The sequence below is a fragment of the Emydura macquarii genome, unplaced genomic scaffold, assembly GCF_026122565.2.
Source record: "Emydura macquarii macquarii isolate MOO-44397 ecotype Brisbane River unplaced genomic scaffold, CSIRO-AGI_Emac_v2 contig_2994, whole genome shotgun sequence".
Lineage (NCBI taxonomy): Eukaryota > Metazoa > Chordata > Testudines > Chelidae > Emydura > Emydura macquarii.
The window spans coordinates 3,667,188-3,689,285 of NW_027133131.1; the positions used below are offsets into that span (position 1 = coordinate 3,667,188).

At 47.1% G+C, this 22,098-nt stretch overlaps 1 protein-coding gene across 2 annotated transcripts in view; it reads right to left on the reverse strand.

Moving 5' to 3' along the window:
• Positions 1 to 15,912, reverse strand: part of POU6F1 (POU class 6 homeobox 1) — a 30,952-nt gene extending 15,040 nt beyond the window's left edge. The window contains exons 1-4 of one of the 2 annotated variants that reach the window (XM_067529634.1): positions 15,869 to 15,912; positions 13,381 to 14,079; positions 2,417 to 2,522; positions 1,170 to 1,413 (exon numbers count right to left, since the gene is read on the reverse strand). In XM_067529634.1, coding sequence (XP_067385735.1) covers positions 1,170 to 1,413; positions 2,417 to 2,470 — 298 coding nt within the window. In that variant the 5' untranslated portion in view covers positions 2,471 to 2,522; positions 13,381 to 14,079; positions 15,869 to 15,912. Of the gene's footprint in view, positions 1 to 1,169; positions 1,414 to 2,416; positions 2,523 to 13,380; positions 14,080 to 15,247; positions 15,322 to 15,868 lie in introns of those variants that run through there. The other variant, XM_067529635.1, reaches the window with a different exon arrangement.
• Between the last annotated feature and the right edge of the window lie 6,186 nt (positions 15,913 to 22,098).

The following is a 22,098-nucleotide window of genomic DNA, read 5'->3' on the forward strand; positions in this document are numbered from 1 at the left end:
CACCACCCCAGGGCTGAAGCCCGACCCCGAGGAATGTGGGGGACTCATACCAGCTGCCTGTTCCTCCAGCTTTTCTGGCTCCAGACCCAGAGGAGGGCAGGGCCCCCCAAGCCCGGCTGGCAGCGCCAGGGGGAGAGGCCGCTGCTTCTCCTCCCTCTCCCTCGCCAATCACCACCTAGGAGGCTGTGGCTGCAAGAAAAGCCCCTGGTGGCCGCATGAGAAAGGCTGCTCTAGGGTGCGTCTACACTGCACAGGGAGCCCGGACTCTGACTCAGGTCTGAGCCCAAGCCCCGCTTCTGTCCACACACAAATCAGGAGCTGGTTCCTAGGACCCTGCTTGGGGGATGGGTCAGAGCCCGAGTCCCACTGTGACTCAGGCCCAAGCTCTGTCATTTTGCCGTGCGGACACAGCTCAAGCCGCAGCCCATCCTCCCCTCTACGGCCCGGATGGTAAAGAACATGGCACCTGGAGAAAAAGAGAATTCCTCTAATGCTTCTTATGGAAAGCGTCACATGGACAGGTGTTCCTTTCTGTCCCTCTCAAAGGGATGGAATGGATTTGGAGCGTGACTCCCCACACCCGCCACCTCCATCTCCACAAAGAGCAAGGCCACAAGCTGGGATGGCACACTCGTCGTATTCAGAAGCACTGTTTTGTTCACCACAGTGTGTATGAACCCCACCTATCAGATTCACCACCCACCAACCCGATTATTACTCGTATTAGAGAACTGCCTACGGGCCCTGCCCATCTGAGGTCAGAGCCCTATTCTGCTAGGAACAGTAAGCCCGAAAAAGCTTACAATCTAAAAAGACAAAGGGAGGGGAAACTGAGGCCCGGGGAATGACTTGTCCACGGTCTTGGGATAGAACCCAGGTCTCCTGGCCCACAGTCCAGTGTGATAGTTACTGACGCACATGGCCACATCTGACAGCAAGTCAGGAAATGTGGGTTTCATCTGTTTTGTTGACAGACAGAAAACTCAATGGAAAAACCAGTGCAGAATCCGTTGGGATTAGAAAGTCAATTGAAATTGGGAATGTATTTTTAAGGGAACTTTTGTCCATCTCAGGATGTTTTCTAGGTCTTGGGCATTTTTCTAATCATTTGCACTAACCAAGGGGTGAGGGGTGGAATGTGTGAAATAGCCATGGACACGGCCACGTACCAGTTGTCTCTCCACAAACGGGCTCCAGGTTTCGCTGTACGTCTTCTCTTCCTGGTTCACTTGTTTCCACGGGGCAGCTGCTTGCCACCTCGCCAACCGTTGTTTCCAAAGCTTTCCCATCATCCTCCGCTGGAAGCGGGGCGTCCACTCCCACCTCCAGCACTCGGATAGTCTCGTGACTGGACATCACAATGACCTGGAAGCAGACAGCAAAGCGTAAGTGAGATCTTAACGGGCCTGGACCCTGAAAGAAAGGAACAAGAAGAGGGCATGAGTCTCTGGGCTTCACCCTCTCCATCCACAGCAAAAGGCAGAGCTAGACTGGATCCATCTATCCATCCATCTCTATAAACATCTGTCCATCCCTGTACAAATCCATCCGTCCATCCATCCCCATACACATCTATCCGTCTATCCCCGTACACATCCATCCATCCCGGTACACCTCTGTCCATCCCCGTACACATCCATCCATCCACGTACACACCCATCTATCCGTCCATCCCCGTACACATCCATCCGTCCATTCCCGTACACATCCATCCGTCCATTCCCGTACACATCCATTCGCCCATCCTTCAGTACCCGTACACATCCATCCATCCCCGTACACATCCACCTATCCATCCCCATACACATCCATCCATCCCCATACACATCCATCTGTTCATCCATCCATCCCCATACACATCCCTCCATCCCCGTACACATCCATCCCCATACACATCCCTCCATCCCCGTACACATCCATCCCCATACACATCCATCCGTCCGTCCCCGTACACATCCATCCCCATACACATCCCTCCATCCCCGTACACATCCATCCCCATACACATCCATCCGTCCGTCCCCGTACACATCCATCTAATCACATAAGGCTGAGTTGTAACTTTTTCATCACCATTGCAGCTAGTCAAAAAGCGTCAGGACAGATCCTGAACTGGTGTCAATCAGCTGTAGCACTATCAGCTGCTGGGCCACGTCTCTGGTTGGTGTGAACTGGCATTGCCCCACTGACATCAATGGGGCAGATCCTCGACTGCTGTGAAATCAGCACCGCTCTACTGAAATCAAGGGGTCAATCCCCAGTGGGTGTAAATCAGTGACGCGCACCACTGCTGATTTACATCCGGGGAGGATCTGGCCCTGAGTTCGTTGGCAGGGTTAGAAGGGCGAGATGTTCACAAAGCCGGGGTTTGCTGCTTCACTTGTCGCCACAAACCAGTGGAAAGAAACACACGTACTTGCTCATTCACTGTCAGGGAAGCTTCCTGGGGCCGCACGGCTTCGGTGTCCATGATTTGTCACTGCAGGCTGGGGGCAGTGGAGGGAGCTCAGACTTTCCACATACTGCAAGCAAGAATGCAAAGGTTACAAGAGCAACTGCTGCTAAACCAGTATCACACCCGCCACAGATCCCTCAACAACCTGCAAGCGTGGGTGTAACCATACAAGGCACCCTTGCATTTCGCACCCTGCAGTCGCACAGGAACAGCTCCGAGACCAGCAGCCCCGCGTGCGGTGGTGTTGCTGTCAGAGCCGGACCCGAGGCGGCTGGCTTCCCCGTTAACGCCGCGCCTTGTGGAGCCATACGCACCCAGGGCAAAGCGGGGGTGGAAGCGCGCGCCTGCCGAATCGGGGCCGCTTTGCAACGGGGTGACTGACTGCAATAAGTGCGATGGAGGAGCAAGCGTGTGGAGTCAGAACTCCCGGGTTTGTATGTTGGCCTCCCCTTCTCTACGCTGAGCTAATTCTGATCTATCTCCCAGGGGAGTGTTTGGGGAGGGTGTGGGGGGAACTGTGTGATTCACTAGTACAGTGGAAGTGCTGAATGGACAATGAGAGAAGAAAGAGGTGCTGCTGATTCCTCTAGAAATGCCCATCCCCTGCCTCCCACCCACCCCAAGGGAAGCAATGGATCTGTGCAAGATTTTCTGCTGACTGGGAGAAAGAATCAGCCCAGAAGATGAGACTCTACCAACAGAAAAGTGAACCCTCAACCCCCACAGATCAAACCATTCACCCTCTCCTTGGAAAACCAGATTCATGATAACGTGTTTCTTTAGGCCATTTTCCTCTCCCGCTGACCGTCCATGGGGGTTATGCACCTAACTCCCATAAGACCCCTGAACATTCCAGCCTTAAAGAGCAGATATGTCCAAAATCATTAGTCCCTTTGGAAAATCACAGCTGCTGACTTCAGTGGAAGTGGAGGGTGATCAGCACCCACCAGGAAGTACTCAGCATCTGGCAAAATCAGGCTGCAAACCAGCCAGGACCCAGGCCCTTGAGAGGTTTAAAGCTTAGCACCGGGCCCTTGGAGCAGATGTTGGGTGGGCATGTTGCTATGATGTGCACTGACGTTTTAACAATATAGGATGAAATCCTGGCCCCGTTAACACCCATGCAATAGGCCACATCTAGTGATTGGGTAGTGTCCCTTTAAACGGTCTGTGGAAATTACTGCATCCTTCACTCTTTACACAACAAACGTAACAGGAAACGCGGTGGGGTCCAGGTTTACTAACCACTTTTGCTAACTATATACAACAGGCAACGTAAGCAGAGTGAGGGCCCTTAGAAAGTTCTCAAACTATTTAAAGGGATAGTACCCAACCCCTAGATGCTGCACACCCTAAACTGGGGAGTTAGCAGCCCAGCTCCCTTTAAAACCATCCCCCTAGTTGGCTTTGACAATCTCAACCTAAACATTCAACCAGATCCCAGGAGGCACTGCCCAGAACCAGTGCCGTCTTCTCCGCTACGCTCAGTGGCTTTTAATACGTTTAGACCCTGCCGCCCGAGCGAGTGAAGTGACTGAGAGCAGCCTGTGACTGATCTGTAATATCTGTTATAAGTTTTTAAACCCAGCTCTGACTACAGAGTAGCCAAACGCCACGGGACGCCGGTGCATGCTTTAATTAACAATTTATTCTAGTGCAACACAGAATGGAGTTGGGGTGATCAGGCAGCTCTTCTACGCATCTGGCATTATTAATAGTTAATTAGTTCTCCTACAGACAAAGCACAGCAAACGGCAGGAAAACCTGGAGCGGCAGACACTTGGCAATGCCAGGAAAGTACTGGTGGAAAAAAAAAAACCAACGAGAACTAAGGCCGCAAAACCTCCTGTTACAAAGAGATGAAATAAACCGAACGGACGGTCATTCCAGCAGGAAGAGAAGGTCTGTGAGTTGTATAGGATGGTGGCCAGTGACTGGTTTGCTGGTCTCCCGGCAGAGGTAAGACTTACGGCCAAGTTCTGTGCTGCATCTCTCTTGGAGGAAACTGGAAGCTCTTTGGGGCAGGAACTAAACAGTCACCGTGTGACTTTATCGAGTCTACCACAACGGAGTCACCATCTCGACTGGGGTTTCGAGGTGCTACTACAATGCAAATCTTAAATAACCTTTGCCCCACACAAAAAGGCTCTCGGGATGAGTTAGGGCAGCCCCAGGGGCTGTACTGTCTTGTAGCAGCCTTTCTCAGGCGGCACCGCAGCCCAGAATCTCCTTAGCACTGAGCATTACAGCTCCTTCCCCTATTGGCTTCCTGACCCTGATCTGGTAAGGGGGAGGGGGGGACAGCATCTGCTGGAGGAATTCTCTTCTGCAGTGTGCGATACATTTATGACCCCTACCTACTGCTGGAGAGGCATACAGAGACTGGGGTAGGGGGGCATGATCGGCCCCCTATCTATTAGAAAATGGGTTTACTAAATAAAGCAGTAATTTTTAAAAGGCATCAGACCAAATTCAGTGGTGGTAAAGAATAACTCAGCACAGGTCTCATGCTAATCAATGGAAACTCGGCTTGTTTATACCAGGGCTGAATTTGGTTTGTCCCAGGAGGTACAAAGGCAGAGAAATATCCACTGGAGAAAGCACTTTTATCAGGCCTTCTCTACACACAAATTTGAACCAGTTAGCTAAAATGGACACACTGATTTCAGTTTCAGAGGGCTTAAGAACCGTTTGGCTTAAATCCCATCTAATTATTTTAAGCTAAAGTGAAATAAGCCGGTTTTAAAACAAAATCAACGTCCACGCAGGGGTTTGCACCGGCGTCACCAAACTGATTTAAATTCACACGTTTGATAAAAGTGATTCAACTTTCTTGTACAGACAAGACCCAGGACAAGACTTGTACCAGCTTTGTAAACACAGGACATGAATAAACAGCGATGAGCAAAGCGAGGCTGCTGCATACAGAGACCAATTAACAAGCGGTGTCTGAACAAATTCAGGAAGAACATCTGTATCTATCTATCTCAAAATCAAGGGGTTAAGAAATGTTGTTATCTGGGTCGTTCACTGTTTGCACAGGAATATGTTTTATTTATGGAGGGTTTTTTTTAAATACCGTCTAAAAGCCGCCTGCAACGTTTTATCACCTCATCGGTCTAAAGAGCAGAGAGTGGAAATTTTCAATATTTGCCTAAGCCTGCTCCCACTGAGAATTTTGCTACTGATTTCAACGAGAAAGGGTTCAGCCAATGACGAATGCCTTTCAAAACACCACTCACAACTGCTAGTGCTTCAGCCTGGTGCACGTACAGTGTTTTCACTTTTTACAGCTGGGGTGTGATTGTGCACCGACAGCATTAAATTGGTACCACCCCTTGGCCTGGCTGTAGTTATACTGGTGACTGTTTGCTCTTTGGGACACGGCCTCTTTTTTCCTTCTTTGTTTGTACAGCCCCTGGCACAATAGGCCATGACTGTGGTTCCTAAGTGCTATGGTAATACAAATAAACCAAATAATCATAATATAAAGATGCTTACACTTGTAAAGCTTATTCCTGTCATCTTACCCTTAGATCTCCGCTACACACCATTTTCATACAGATTTAACTACTTCATTTAAGAGGATTATTATTTTTTTTACTGATTAATATACTGGTATAACCTATTCCCCAGCCAGATCTATGCTACAGAGTTTTGCCGGCATAGCTGTGTCGGTTAAGAGTGCGAAAACATCACACCCCTAACCGACACAGCTATACAAGCAACCCCTCCTGCGCAGCTTATATCAGTAAGTGTCCTTTTGCCGGTACAGTTTAAGATGTTTGGGGAGGTGATATAACTATACCAGCAAAAGAACTCCTTTTGTCAGTCTAAGCTGAATCTCCATTAGGAGGCTTTGCCAATATAGCTGTACAGCTGAGCTTTTATAGAGTATCCTCACTCCCCGATTCCCTTCTTGTATGGGAATCAGCTATACCATTGGAAGCAGATTTATACTGGTAGAACTGCATGCACATTAAGGAGGTTGTACTTTAATTATACTTGTATAGTTAAAGCAATACAACTTTGCATATGAACAAGCCCTTTTAAGCACCTTTACACCAATATAACTGGGTCCACATTACAGGGTTTTACTGCTTTCACTACATCTGCTTCTGCTTCTTAACCGATATAGTTAAATTATCAAAGCAACTTTTCATTTCGAATTTAAGATAATTATAATTTAAAAATATATATAAAAATGGGTCGAAATCGAAATGGCTGCAGCACTGGGCACCTTCCGGGAGACAAACTGCTTGATATTCAGTGGACAGATTCCTAAAAAGCCAGAGCATATTTTAAAATAACCAAACATCTGTGTCTCACTGCAAATTTCCTTTGGGGATGCTCACACCAGGAACAGCTGTTTAAGGAAAGGTGTAATTCCAAACGCACTCCCTAGTGATTGAGCGAGCGTCATTCTTGGCAGGAGATGGGATTGAGCAGTTGTTAGCTGGTCTGTTAGAAAAGATCACAAGATAGGACCCAGAAAATTCTGAGTTCTAATGCTAGGAACTCATTCACTTTTCAGCTTTGGGCAAAGCAGAAACTTGGGAGGAGGCAGGAGAGTTTTGTGCACTTCTCTCCCATAAGGAACTGGGCAAACTCTTCAGCTGGATCAGTGTCTAGGATTTCACTCGCTGAGCTGCAAATAAAAAAATAGTGTGCTGAAAATGCCACGGCTCTCTTGCTCCTCCCAAGGTTATTCATCCGCTCCCCAGTCACATCCCTCCTGCTTGTGCATTTTAGGAACGTCTCCAGGAAACGGTGAAAAACAAACATGATCCCATGCGCTTTCCCAAGGAGGCACACGGCACAATGGAGCGACAAAAAAGTAGCATAGTCCTTTACAGTCGCACATGCTTGGTACTGCCAGAGAGGGTATAAAAGCGTAAATTAGAAAGAAGTTTAGTGCAAGATGCATTCTTCCAAGTCTGCAGAGGATTTAAAAAAGGCATCTTTCAACAGAGTCTTGGAGTTTTGCTAATCAAAGTGTCACAAAAAAAGCCTGCAGCAAAGAGCAACATGAAAAGTGAAACCTACTTGTGGTTTACAGGAAGTTTATCTTTGCACAGATCTACTGCAACAAAACAAGTTGAAGAACCACTTTCAGAATCTCAGGTAGAGTCTAGCAACACTGAACAGGACACAGTAAACATGTCCTATCGACTGCATTTATCAGACACTTAGTTCTTTTCAGGCCTTCCCTCTGTAGCAGAGTCAAGTAACGGGCAGAGAAGAGAAGCCGAGATCTCACCGCTGTGCAAAGAGACCAATTAGCGTGATAGATGATTAAGCAGACATTTCATAATGTCAAGCTCAATGCAGTTCTGTGGTGTGGCTTGGATTTCATCACAGGCTGGCTCTCATTTAGCAGACACTCTGCAAGCGTGTAGTACCATTTCATTTTGCTTCTTCACACATTTTTGCAATTAATGGGACAAATCATTTGCCCAGATGGTGGTGTTAAGTGCACGCAGCACGAAAACAGCCATTTCACAACAGATGGTGACAAGGAAATGAAATGCACAAAATAATAATAATAAAAAAGTGGAAAAGAGAGGGAGAGGATGATTTACGATGCTCCAGTTCTCACTGTGAATGTAACTGCTGTGTTAATTACTAATGTTGATGAGTCAGAGATGCAACTGCCTGGATCCCAGTCCAGTGGGAATCTCACTTTAAACAAACCTGCCACAGGTGAGAATCCCGCAGAGCCAGATGTTCAAAGATAGCTACCTAGTGGGGTCTTCAAAAGTGCCGAGGCAGGCTGGGCACCTAACTCCCAGAGAAATCAATGGGAATTCGGTGAGTAATATGCTATGTGGTTTAGTTTTGGAAATCCCAGTAGGCACCTATCTGCATCTTTAGGTCCCTTAAATACCTTTGAAAATCTGTCCCTATTTAATGCCCATCCTCATCAGAGTACAGTGAGGGTCACTGATGACAAGAACTGCTATTCTTTGTTATTATTCCCTTTGGCTACAGGCTAATAGGCCCTCCCGGTGGGGTCCAAGATTGCTTCCATCAAGTCAATGGGAGTTTTGTCAACAGAAGCAGAATTTAGTTCTTCTTGTGCCTTCAAAGCACTTTACAGAGGAAGTCAGTGTCATCACCCCCATTTTACAGATGGAGAAACTGAGGCATGGCGAATCTGAACTGTCTTCCCTACCAATCTGACATGGACCCTGGGTTCTACTCTAAGGCAACTGGCCACCAACCTTCTGGGACACTGCACCGTTTCACTAGGCTAATGCAAGGCCTCCGTGACCCCGGTGCTGACCACCACTTCCTGTCCCGTTACACAAGAAAGTGCATCCTAAGTACAACTGTGGGTGATGGCACGCAAATACCGAATGGAAGACAGGCAGCAGCAATGCACTGGGGCTCAGTATTAAGGGGGCCAGGGAAAGTGCAGCCTCGGAGATGTGGTTACCAGTTACAAAAGGCTGCAATTACAGTGCTGACATCTGCACCCGTGGTTAACAGCACCAGAGGAGACGGAGATTGTGTGGCCTCTCATTTCCGCCATCAAGAATTAGGGGCTTGATAGTGCACTCTGGTCCCATTACAGCAAAGCACTTAAGAATGCGCTTAACTTTGAGCAAGTCTGATTTAGGACAGATTGGGACCAAAGGGTTCACAGGATCAAGGGATAAAGCATTTTGTCCTCACTCAAGGTCATATCTGGGCTGGTGTGAATTGGCCTAGTTTAACCGACTTTTCAGTGGAGCTATGCTGATTCATGCCAGTTGAAAACCTGGCTTTCATTTTTGGAGTCCTCCCAATCTGTAAAAATATTCAGCACAAAATTCAGAGAGTTAAAGGTTCTTTCACTTGTATGTTACTAAAGGCTTGTCTACATGAGAAAACTGACCAGAATAGTTCATTTCACAAGAGCTATTCTGGTCAATTTCTCCCTGTAGACAAGCTCTTGTTCTCACTCTTTAAGTGGTCTGCAGAGATTGTTGCATCTTCCAGACTGTTTACATTTGCATCACTTGAGAGATAATTAAATGGACAAACCTGACTCACAGAAACCACAAACATTTTCTTTTCCAAAGAAGCCACATAAGGATCTAAACTGCAATTTAATTACATTAAAACATGCATTTAATCATAAAACACCATTCATTATCACATGGGTCCAAGCACCAATGTTGTGCCTCGTGTTTAATCTGCCCCTTTTCCTTTTCTATTTGTTTTCAGAATATTAAGGACCTTTCAACCTGGTTTTGTAATTAATTCCTCCCCCCAAGCACTAAATCTTTGTTTGCATTTCAACCAAACCTTTTCCTCTGGGGATCTCAAGGCACTTTAAAAATAGCCTCACAAGCTTCCCAAGGACATTTTGCTGAAGGGGAAACTGAGGCAGAAGGAGTAACTTGTCTAGCATCACATAGTGAATCACTGGCAGGACGAACACTGGAACTCGGGAGCACACAAAACCTAGGCTCCTTCTCAATCCACTTGCCCATTTTTCCTATGGTTCTTCTCTAGCCTCTGACCTTGGAATCAGTCCCCCTTGCAGAGACCCCGAGAGACAGATTCAATTACAGCATCAGGGCCTGCTGAATCACCCACTGTTTCTTACAGTCTGAAGCGACGTCCAGGTAGAAAATGAAAAGCACCTCAATCCTAAATCCCAGTTTAGTGTCATTCTATTTTGGAGGGGATATTCATAAAAATAAACAAGCCAATCTTGTCCAAGCAGATGCTCGTGTCAGTTACAGTCTGTCACATAAACGGGGATTGTGAGCAACATTTTCCAAAGCTCCTAAGCCACGTAGGAGCACAAGGCCAATTTTTAAAAAGTGACTTTCGCACTTAGACTGAGATCCTCCGAGCTATTTAGACACCTAGCTCCCACTGAAATCACATTTTTTATACTTATCCAATTAGTCTTTTGCAGCCTCACCCTCCCTAATATAATAATAATATACAGTGCTTTTCATCAGCACTTCACAGAAGAGGCCGGTAACATTATCCCTGTTTTATAGATGGGGAAACTGAGGCACGGGGCAGTGACATCACTTGCCCCCAGTCACACAGCAGGCCAGTGGCAGGGCCAGAAATAGCATATGACAAGCGGACAGCATGCGTGTCCTTTCCTTTGCTGGCTGCTCAGTCGTGCCCAGCAGCGTGCTGCCTAACTTGACTGCTAGAAATCATGTTTACTGGTGATTAAATTCCCTAGGGAAGATGAGCCCTGGGACTGGGATTTGCAAAGAGGTTTAAGGGGCTTAAACGCCCAAAACCCATGGGAGTCAGATGCCTAACTCCCACGGGCCTCTTTAAAAATCTCAGCCTGCGTGTGTCTGAATGTGTAACACTTGTGAAAGAGGCTGGACTAACCACTCTGGAGAGCAAAGCCCTCTATTTAATGCCCAGGGTCAGCAGAGTTGCTGCAATGCCAATGCAAGCGAGAAACACACACACACACATCTAGGCATGGCAGCAGGGCGAACTTCCAACACCCATATTCAACCCTTAATGTAGCACAAGCCTTTTTCGCGGAAGCAACACGCACGGCTTGATTCTCATTTACAGTAATGTCCCTTCCCATCACCGTGAGACTAGAAAGAAGCCTGAAAGTGCAAGTAAATGTAAGGCATGCTCGTTTTACATCCCATCTGCACCAGAACAGTGCAAAGAGCTCTTAGTGAAACTAAGAATCAGACGTACTGCGCAACTGTCCTACAAGTAATCACATACGACAGCCCCCAGCTGTTTGCTGAAACAAAACTGGATTCCCCTTTCTGAAGGCAAAACTCAAACCACACCAAAATCCACTTCATGGAATGGGGGAAACTTCAGTTCCATGTTAGGGAATTTAAAAATGGCCAATCCAACGTTTCTGAAAATGTGCATTTGCTTCCAGTGAAACGTGCCCTGCTTGACACATTTCAGAGTGAAATTTTATAGCCATTTTTAAACCCCTAAAGGTTGGGGTGTAATGGAAAACCAGATACAACCTCTGATCAGTGTTGGATTAACTCTTCAAAACCAGACATTTCTGCCACTGGGGGGATTTTTGAATGTACAGCAGCTCCCCAAAGGTCTTGGTTACTATCTCCTACAAGAGGAGTCAGTCTCTTTCCTGGAAAACTTGTGCCAGGGCTGGGCCGGGCCAGCTAACAAAGGCCTCCACCGGCTGAGTCAATGAAAACTCATTTGTGACACGGAAGGGCAGACGCTCCAACGTACCTTAAAGCCATGAAAATCTGTAATGGGCTGCTATAAAGTGGGCTGTCTTCAGATCAAGCTACTTGGCTGACTTGATATGACCATTTCGTAAACAGAATGAATTACAAATTGGTTAGTGAGAGGCGGACTTTGAGACATATCTGCGGGCCTTAGTTTTGCTGCCTGCGAAGAACCCATGGCCTTGAGCTGAGTTTCAGGACTGAAGAAATCACAAGAGGGAATTCACATCTGCATAGCACACGCAGCTTCTGCAAATTTTAAAGAGCCCTCCCACCCCACAATGCCTCATTTTACTTGGATGTACTTACTGGGATCTGTGCAGAGGGACTAGATGCCATTTGCATTTGCCAGTAGTTTGTTTGCAATTTTTTTGGCCCTGATCCTGTAATCAGCTGTGCATGGGCCGACTCCAGAAACCCGAGCAGAGCCTGTTGCAATATCAGGGATTCCAAGGAAAGCGAGAGACAACCTGACAATCTGTGAACCCAAGCACTTGCCGTTCCCATTTCAAGGCAAGTAGAACAGTGCGTAACGGACAGGGAGTTTGCATTTGCATCCACAGCATTTTACTAAATATGTTAAAAAAAGAAGCCAGAGGTGACCTAATAACTCCTGCCAATTTCTGGGTTTAACTCTCACCTATTTGCTCAATCCTCCTGAAATAAACTTTTGTTTTCCTGCCCCATGTTGTGCTTTTAACTTGTGACCATTGCTGCAACCCTTGAAATAAGGATGATCCTCTCTTAGAGAGAAAGCATGGCCCACTGGATGAGGGGACCCTGTTCCTAGCCTTGTCATTGGCCTGCTGGATGACCTGGGACAAGTCACATCGGCTATGTCTACAGTGACGGCGGCAAAGTCGCCGCCGTCAGATTGAGTTATCTGGATCGACTGAGCAGTTGGTGAAGACCCGCTCAGTCGATCCAGAAGTCGACGCTATTAATCCACCCCCGTAAGTGGTGCAGCACTGTGTCGACGGGAACGCGGCTCCCGTTGGCGCAGTGCAGTGAAGACAGCGTGCAGAAGTTAGAAGCACAGCAGTCGACAGGAGTTATGCAAGTTTTCTGCGTAGTTTGTGTAACTCCCGTCGACTGCCGCCGAATCACCGGGTTAAGTGTAGACCAAGCCATCATCACTCTGTGGCTTTGTTTTCCCTCCCACCCTTTGTCTATTTTGATAGTAAGCTGTTCAGGGCAAAAACTCTCTCCATGTGGGTTTGTACAGCCCCTGGCACAATGGAGCCTCTAGGTTCTACTGTAATACAAATTATAACAACGTTTGTTTAACAACTTTCTGAATTAGGTCAGTGTGGCATTGGAAGCAGTATTTATTTATTTAAAAGTAACTTAAGACTTCATATATGTTATTTTCTCCTGAGAAAGTGAGGAAAGTATTATTATCCTTGTTTTACAGATAGGATATTGAGAGAGAAGTGAATTACCCCAGGTCAGCCGAGAAGCCTATTGCAGAGCCAGGCACGGCCCTCAGATCTCCTGAGTCCCAGTCCAGTGCATTGATCATAAATTTAATCTACCAGTTGTAAAGGAAGTTCATAATATGGATTCTGGTAGGTCCTGCAAACGTAAAGTGAGATATGTCGCCTACCAAGCAAACCTAACCTAATAAAATGCATATTTTCCAGCCTTCCTAAAAGGTGAGATGGCACTACAGTAATATCCCAGAAGTCTAATATTCCCTCCCCAATCAACACCTACCTAGCAAGCGTGGTAAAAACACCCTCACCATGTGCGTATTTGTGATGGGAATGCATGAGAAAAATCGGCTGCTTTCTTCTTAACGTTTCATGAACAAAAACACTGGGTCACTTTGACTGCAACACGTCAGGCGGAGAATAGCGCCAGCTCCTAGGAGACAGGGATGGAGGCCATTCTGCTGAGAGCGTCATGTAAGGTTGTGGGGCATTTCCATGCTTCTGAATGCCCCTGCCTGGCAGGGAGCTGTGGGGACGTCTGCCTCAACAGGTGTTTCCTGGTCAAGCAGCTCTTACTATCAAGGGCTTATTAGTAGTAGTATTTAAAGCCTTTAATAATATAGGAGCTGTCTGTGGGGGAAGGCCAGCCCATGCGTTACAGCCCTGTCACAATGCTCGTCAACATCAGAAGGACTGGCTCTACCAGGTTAGCATCGGGATGGGATGAGAACATGTCCAGAGGGCAAAGCCGGGCCGGCGTAGCCTTCAGAAGACTCCACACTCTTTTCTTTCCATTCCCTTTGGTCAGGGGTATTTTGTTGTATCGGAGTAATGCCTAGAGGCCCCCCCGTGAAAAATCGGGGACACGCATTAGCAACTGAGGCGTCTGTCGCGCTGACCGCTACTGTTCAGGGTGCCTGTCAGCCTGTGGGCTTGGGGGTGCTGTCAAATTCACCGTGACCCTCAACTGCTCTGGTGTGAACTAAAAAAAACAAAACAAATACGAAAAATGCCACCCACCTTTCACCTAGCGCGTTTCACCAGTCGATCTCAAAGTGCTTTACAAAGCAGGGCCGTATCATTATGCCCATTTTACAGGTGGGGAAACTGAGGCAGGGAGGCAAAGTGACTTGCCCAAGGTCCCCTCCCCAGCAAGGCAGTGGCAGAGCCAGGAACGGAGGCACTTACTTCCCTGGGAGGCTCTTCTCTCTGACTCTGAGCCCCCCTCGCCCCGCAGGGGACCCTGGATCAGGGCTTGCTAAAAGGGGATCTGGCCAGTGACACAAAACCCGGATTGCAGCAACTATCCCCAGTAACATGGGCCTCAATCCGAGGGGCAGCCCCACCCCATCCTCCCGGGGGGCTCCCGCACCCAGCCCCAGGGGGGGGATCCAGCCCCCAGCCCCGGGGGCAGCTCCGCCCAGCCACCTCCGGGCAGAGACAGGTCCAGGCAGGGAGCGGAAACCCCCGGGGCCCCCTGCATACCCCAGTTCCTTGCAAGGCGTCTGGCCGCTCGGTCCCACGCCCCGGCTCGGACCCCCCGGCAGCTGCTCCCCCCAGGCCGGTACCTCGGCAGCCCGAGACCCCCGGGGCCCCGCAGCCCACTCCCCGCAGGCGGCACGGCGGCGCCCCCCCCCGGCGCACAGCCCGCTGCCCGACTCGGGGCCGCCCCCGCCGCGGTCCCTTTCCCGCTGTTCCCCACCCCCTGGCCGTTCCGATCCCGGGGCTCCCCCCCAAGCCCGGCTCCTCCAATCCCCGGGGCTCCCCAATGCCCTGGTCCCCCCGATCCCCGGGGCTCCCTCCAACCCAACCCCAGCTTCCTCGATTCCCGTCCCCCCAAACCCTGCTCTCTCCTCCCTCCCCCCCCACCTCTGGGCTTCCCCCCAACCCCGGTGTCCCCCCCCCCAGCTTAGCTTCCGACCCCCCCGTTCCTAGCCTCCCCCCAACCCCATCTCCCCCGGTCCCGGCTCCCCCGGCTCGCAGCGGCGGCCCCGGCCCCTGTTTTTCTCTTTATCATAAATATATAAATTATGCTAATTAAGACCATTGCATATTCACCGAACCGGGTCCCCCCCGCCTTCCCCCCCCCCCCACTTGCCCGCCCCGCGGCGGCCCCACCGCACCCCTCCTCTGCCGGGCCCCGCACTCACCGCGCCGGCACCCGCTCGCCCCCCGCTCGGGCCGGGGCTCCGAGCCGCTTTTTTTGCTGGGAATAATTAAAAATTCATCTCACAGCAGCGGAGCGGAGGCTGCTGCACACAAAGGGGGGGGGGGGGGAGAGAAAGAGGAGGCGTCGGGCCCCCCCCCCTCCAGCCCAGCCTTTGCACCGCGACCCCCGGGGCTCTCTGCACCGGGCCAGCTCTCCCCCCCCCCTTGCAGCCACCCGGGCCCCCGCTCTGGGGAGGGGGGAATATTTTTTGTTACTTGGATTTTTTTAGCTGCTGCGTCATGAGCATAATTTATGCAAAGGCCTTTGCCGCATCCCGCAGGCTGCAGAGCTGGCTGCGGCCTCGAGGGGGCGCAGGGACCCCCCCCCCATCTCCTGTATAACCTCCCCCCACTATCGCACCTTCCCCCCCCAGCCCCAAGGCCGAAAAGTGCTTTTTTTTTTTTTTTTTTGGTATTAGACACTTTGCGTTTCCCCTCCCAGCACTTGGCAAACATGAGCTGATTATCGGATCCCGTGTACCCAGGAGGGAGGAAAGGAACCTAAGGCAGGGGTGGGTGTATCTTGTGAAACTCCTGTCCCCCACCAAGGTCATGCAAGTCACCCAGAGAGCGAAGAGCAGTAGTCCAGACTGGCTGATTCCTTCCTCCTGGTCTCCCTTCAGCAAAACCCTCCTGCAGCATTTCATAATAATAAATTAATACATTAAGAATAGCATTCACACTAGCCACCTTCAGGGCAGGGCAAAGGACTCTGTCTGTTTCTCCCACCTTATCTGGCTGGGGGGCCACAGTTTGGAACTGGAAATCCGTGCACCGCTAAGCCAGGTTTTCCCAGAATGGGCCTTTTTTTTTTTTTTTTTTTTTGGAAGTAGCTGTCCTGGGAAATCGGTACAGGTGTTCAATAGTGCACACTGCCAGCTCTCCAGTTTTAGGGAGCAGGATCTTCCCCGTTTTTTTGTACCTCAGCGGTGGCGACCGTAAACGCCGTCCTTGTTATAAAAACAAAACTATCTGATGAAACCTGTTCCACGGGGTGAGGTAAATTAGCTGTTGCGGGAGGGCAGGTCTGTCATTAACTGTACAGGAAACCTTAGGTGGTCTAAAGCAGGGATTTGGCTTGGGGCGGAGTAGCACAATTATTGCAGTTCCCCTCCCCACTTTGCAAGAGTAATGGCACAAGCCCTACACCTTACTCTCAGCTACACTCCACTCTCCATGCACAATATGTAAAAAAAAGCCTGCATTCCACGCTAAGGCTGCAACACAATCTGTGGGCTTCCCATCTTCCTTTCCCGCAAAGGACCCCTAGCAGGACCAGACGCAGCTTGTGACCTGGTTATCCCTCTCCAAGCCTGTAGCTGATAAAGGAGGCTCCACTTGGAGCCTATCAAGCCCTGTCCTGAATATTGTAGCACAGTGATGCTCAGTGGCTCAGGAGCCAAATTAGCGATCAACATTACCCAAACCAGCCACAGCCGTGTGAATTCATTGTTTCCTTTACTATATATCCATACATTATTCTCACAGCAAAATGTCTGACCAAGCATTCCACAATTGGTTAATAACATAGTGAAAGCATCCTGATTGGGTAATAACTTAGATTGGTTAATAATTAAATCACCCAGTGTTTTAATATCATGTACTGCAAAGACCCACAGGAGACACCCTAAAGAGCCCCTTGTGGCTCCCGAGCCTCAGTGTGAGTATCACTGTCGTAGCCTTATTTTATAAGGACATCCTGACTGGCCTCTTGAACCTACCTACAGACCTACATGTGCCAAGGCAGACCTGTGCTCCTACACACTTTGATCACCGACCCAGCAAATGCAGTGGGAGAAATTTGCTTATTATTTATAAAGCCTGATGAAGAAGAGAATAAAATGTATCAACTCCTCACGAGCAATGCAATGCTAAGGAAATTGAACACTGTGCATCATGACATGTGCCTGCGCAATAACTCTGCTTGGCGGTCTGGGTTACTTGCGTTCTCCTAGGGCTTGAGATAAAGCTCTTGAAGTCAGTGGAAAGATTCACATTGACATCAAGAACTTTGGAGCTGGACCCTCGGGATTAAAGTTGTCAGGATGAGGAGTTGGGGTGTTAACTCAGTTCATTGCTATAGCTTGGCTCATCCTGGTGCTTAGCATGCAAACCCACCTCTGCTAAAGGCGTTATGTGTAACCTTGGGCAAGTCTTGCCGTGAGCCTCAGTAACCTCATCTCACAGAGGCATTGTGTAATACATTAGAGTGTGAAATCATTGCCTTAAATGCACCTTTTTGAGTTCACCATAAGATATTCAAAATTCTGAAATACATTTCAGGATATACCTGAATTAATATATACATCACAACTTACAAGAAATGTATTATTTTTAAAAAATGCGTTAATTCTATTCATACTTTTTGGGGGCTACCCTTTATTCTGCATCCAACTTTTGTACGTATGTTTCTTGAATGAAAATAAACTGGACTATCCCATCTCTACTGACATACCATGATATTTAGTACTGATTATTTTTGTAGTATTTTAGTATTGATCAGTTTTGTAGAGGAATTCAGACAGAGGAACTGTAGGCAGTTCTCTCTGAGGTCCTGATTCAAGACAGCTCTTTACATACATTGACTTCAGGATGTGTTTAAATTTAAGCACAGGCTTACATTGTTTCCTGAATTGAGGCCTGATCCAGATGTTAATAACAAAGCACAAATATTAACAAATTCACAACCAATGGTGACAACATTTTTTAAAATAACCAAATGAGTTATGTTTAAATGGCTTTGCTTCAGTACAGCTGTTATTTGAAACTCCGCAGTACAATTCGGTCGAGGATCTGGTTTGCATATGCTGTACTGTGATTATGAATATTTAAATAATTCTTTCTAGTTGAATTTCAGGCTCATTTACATACATTGGCATACTATTAATATAATACATATGGGGAAAGGGTACACATTGAATGTTTAATTTATTTTGAAGATGAATTGATTTTGCGAGTGCCAGAACTTTTTCTTTGGAAAACAGTTTGTTTAGAGAGAGAGGAAAAAACAAGATATTCATATGTTTGCTAGGAATAGCTGGCAGGAATAAAATGCTGTCTGATCATTATCAAATGCCCTTTTTTCCAGTGCCTGCTCTGTCCACAAGAACTCTTGATAGAGGGCCAAATTAATAGTCTACCTTTCTTGTCTACTTAAGGATTTAGCTTCCGTAACCATGCACAGCAATGGGCCAAATCAGTGTTTGCACCTGACTACATGATCTCTGACACATCTCACTCTCTACAGAAAGGCCTTCAGATCCACAAGTGATGAATATCATACCTTAATAAACCAGTTCAGAGGTTCTGGGGACACACCTCCCTTCCCCCACAGCATAAAATCCAAGCAACAGAAAGCCAGGATTTCTGTTCTATTTAGCAAAACACTAAGATCCCATGTGTTTGCTATATCAGAACCTATGCACATACTTCAGTGCTTTGCTGGATAGGGATGGATTTAAGCAGATGCTTCAAGTTAAGCATGTGCTGCTGAATCAAGCCCTTCTCAGTTTTCTCCTCTAGGGCTGTAAATAGGATCTGGATTTTGCACTGCAGCTTCAGACACTTCCCTCCTTCATTGGTTTTGAGGCTTAGCTTACTCATGTGGGGTGAAATTCTAACTCTATTGCAATCAGTGACAGAACTCCCACTGATTTAAATGGAGCCAGAATTTTGCCCTTTGTGATTTGCAAGTAGGAGGTGCCATATTACAAATGAATAGTTAATTACCTTTATTATAATAATGATTACACTAATATGGAGCCTAATTCAGCATAGTGCTGAGTATCCTCAACTCCTTTTAACGTCCAACTACTCCCACGAGTAAAGTTACACTCATGGCTGTTTGCAGGGTGGGAACTTCACAGCTGTGATTTTCTTTTTTAAAGTAGAAACGTCAAAAAATCCAGTTCAACGTCACTGTTAATCAGCATTAAATATTATCCAGTAACAAAAATAAGTAACTCTAGTTGTGGTCTGGACTTACCCTTTGCCAAAACTGAATTCAGACTCATCTATTTTGCATTTTATTTGTATAGTGTCATCATTGTGCTAGGAAAGCTGTTCCATTGCCATTTGGAATTACCCAGTGCAGGAAGCAAAGTCCTTTAGCACACAGCCAAATGTTCAAAAGTAGTCTCTAATTTTAAGAGCTTCAATTTTTGGATATTCATCTCAAAACACTTTGGGCTTGATTTATGGAGTGGGTGACATCAGCTGGAGTCTGGAAATCAGGCTCAAAGCCTATCAAGTTGGCTACTCAAAACAAACCAAAACAAACCCTACTCAAGGCAATCAAAATCCATGACCATTTTTGAAAATGTTAACCCTAGAAAACGGAAATAAGAATCGTTCACCTAACCCAGTATCCTGTCTCTGACAGTGACCAGTGCTAGGTACATCAAAGGGTATGAACACATCAGGGCAATTTTGAGTGATCCATCCCATCACCCAGTCTCAGTTTCTGGCAGTTAGAGGTTTTGAAATGTTTTTGTCTTTTATGCCTCCAAAAGAATGTGTGCTTTCCCTTTGCTGGGGAGTTTTCTGTCTAATGAAATCAGAAGAGCAGAAACAGGATTAATAACATACTCTTTCAAATAAATCAGGGCTTGATCCTTCTAGGTGATGAGCTCTTTCGTCCCTCACTAATCTCAGTGTGCTTTGGGGACACTCATTTCCTTCTAGTCTAACCAATTCCTTGCAGCACTGGGCCCTTACAGAGAGACGGCAGAACTCAGTCATTATTTCAGAAACCATTTTCTAGTATATGACAAGAAAACAATCTGCCATCTCTCCTCATGGAGAGGCTCCTTCCGTCTCTTGCTTTCTGCTTACATGTTCAGCGCTGTAGGACTGGGGCTATTTTATACAGGCAGATTTCAAGCTATCTATACAGATCTCTCTTCCACTTTAAAGGGTAAATATTTTTTTTATATTTCCTGTACAGTAGCAAGGTGAACATTTTATGCTCATGAATTATTTATAAAGCCCTCACAGGCATAGCAGCTGATGTGCATATTCATCAGTTGCCATGTACATTATTCATGAGTTCACTTAAAACAGTGAGAAGCAATGCAATTGTTGATTGAGATGCCTAAGAATTAGCTTGATAAAAAGATGGGTTTTTTTCACACCAAACTAGAGTGCATCAGGAAAGTTTACATATATACTCAAGACAGAAAGGGGCATTTTTTTACTCGTGCAAAAAACATAAAATATGCATCAGTTCTGTTTATGAAGAAATAAGATTTATACTTGTGGAGCCTGATAATTATATTAAAGGAGTAGTTACAAATCCTCCATTTCACCTACCCCTGAGCCTCTAACTATAAATTCTGTTTGAGTGTCTTTGACTTTGGGACTATCAAACTAGTGTTATGACAACAAGTAGGTGTGCAACAGCTGATCCACAGCGCGCATGGTGTTTCAATTCCCTAAGCCTGGTCTTGTAAGGTGCTGAGCTTTCTCATGTCCCAAGGTTCATCCCAGTGTGATCAAGACCCATTCCAGCCAACTACTTATGCACGTTTGACTTTTAAGCCCATGAGGAATCTAAGGTGCCTAAATACCTTTGAAGATCTGGGTCCCAGGCCTAAATTAATCAAAGCACTTAGGCACGGGCTTAAGTCTCAGTGCTTTGCTGAAGAGCCAGTGCTTAAGTGCTTTGGTGAACTGTGGCCCAATTTAGGCAAGGGTGCTTTGGACCATGTGTAAGGGACAGCACGGAAGAAAGCATAGAGAAATTAGTGCGAGAAGAAGCTAAGTGCATAATCAACGCTTTGGACAAGGAGGCTGGAAAGAGACAAGAACCAATTGAATGCTTGGTATTGAAAGTATACCTTTCCTGGCATGTTGCAGTTCTTCAGCATAACAAAACCAAACTGGAGGTACCTTATGATAGAGCTGTGGTCATCTGGAACCATCTGAAAGGAGCCTCTTTCTTTCTGATCATTTGTTTATTTGAATTACAGCTCCCCATTGTGTGAAGTACAGTCAATTTACAAAGAACAAATGAACAGAGTTCGGCAGAGAAATGGAAATCATGACTAGACATTTGCCTAACCAGCGGCATGCATGTTTCTTGGTGTGTATTTTCTTTTCTCCTCCCCAGGGCACTGACTCACACTCATACATAACTCCAGGAGTGCTGGTGCCAGACGATTGAATACAGAGCCACTCTGGACACAGGATATCCCAGCAATGCCTGCAGAACTCAACAGCTATATTGCAGTGTGGCCATTCTCCTTGGTGATAGGCTACCTCGAGGGAGGTAACCCAAGGTTTTATCACTTGAGTTATTACTGTAGGATGGACCCACCCTTTGACAAATTCCACTGCGGACCAAAAGTTATTGCATGTCTGCAAAAATGGGCCTGTTTTTAGTCAGAAGTGGGAAGGAGGCTTGAATGAAAGAGGCATCATCGCCACTGGCCCCTCCTGAGGCTGTGTTCTTGTGGGATAAAGGGGCATAGCTGGGCAGAGGCGGGCTGGGGAATAGCTGCTTCCCAGGGGATGTTCAATCTCAAACCATTCAGGATTTCATATATTATAAGGCCCGAAAGGACAATTATGATAATCTAGTCTGGCCTCCTATATAACTCAGGCCAAAGAACCTCACTCAATAATTTCTGCATCATGCCCCAACTCCTGTTTGAGCAATAGAGTATCACTGAGCAAGACACCCCCTCTTGACTTAAAGACTGCAAGTAATGGAGAATCTACCATGTTCCTAAATAAGTTGTTCCAATAATTAATTACGATCACTGTTAAAATTTTGCCTGTGTATGATCACATT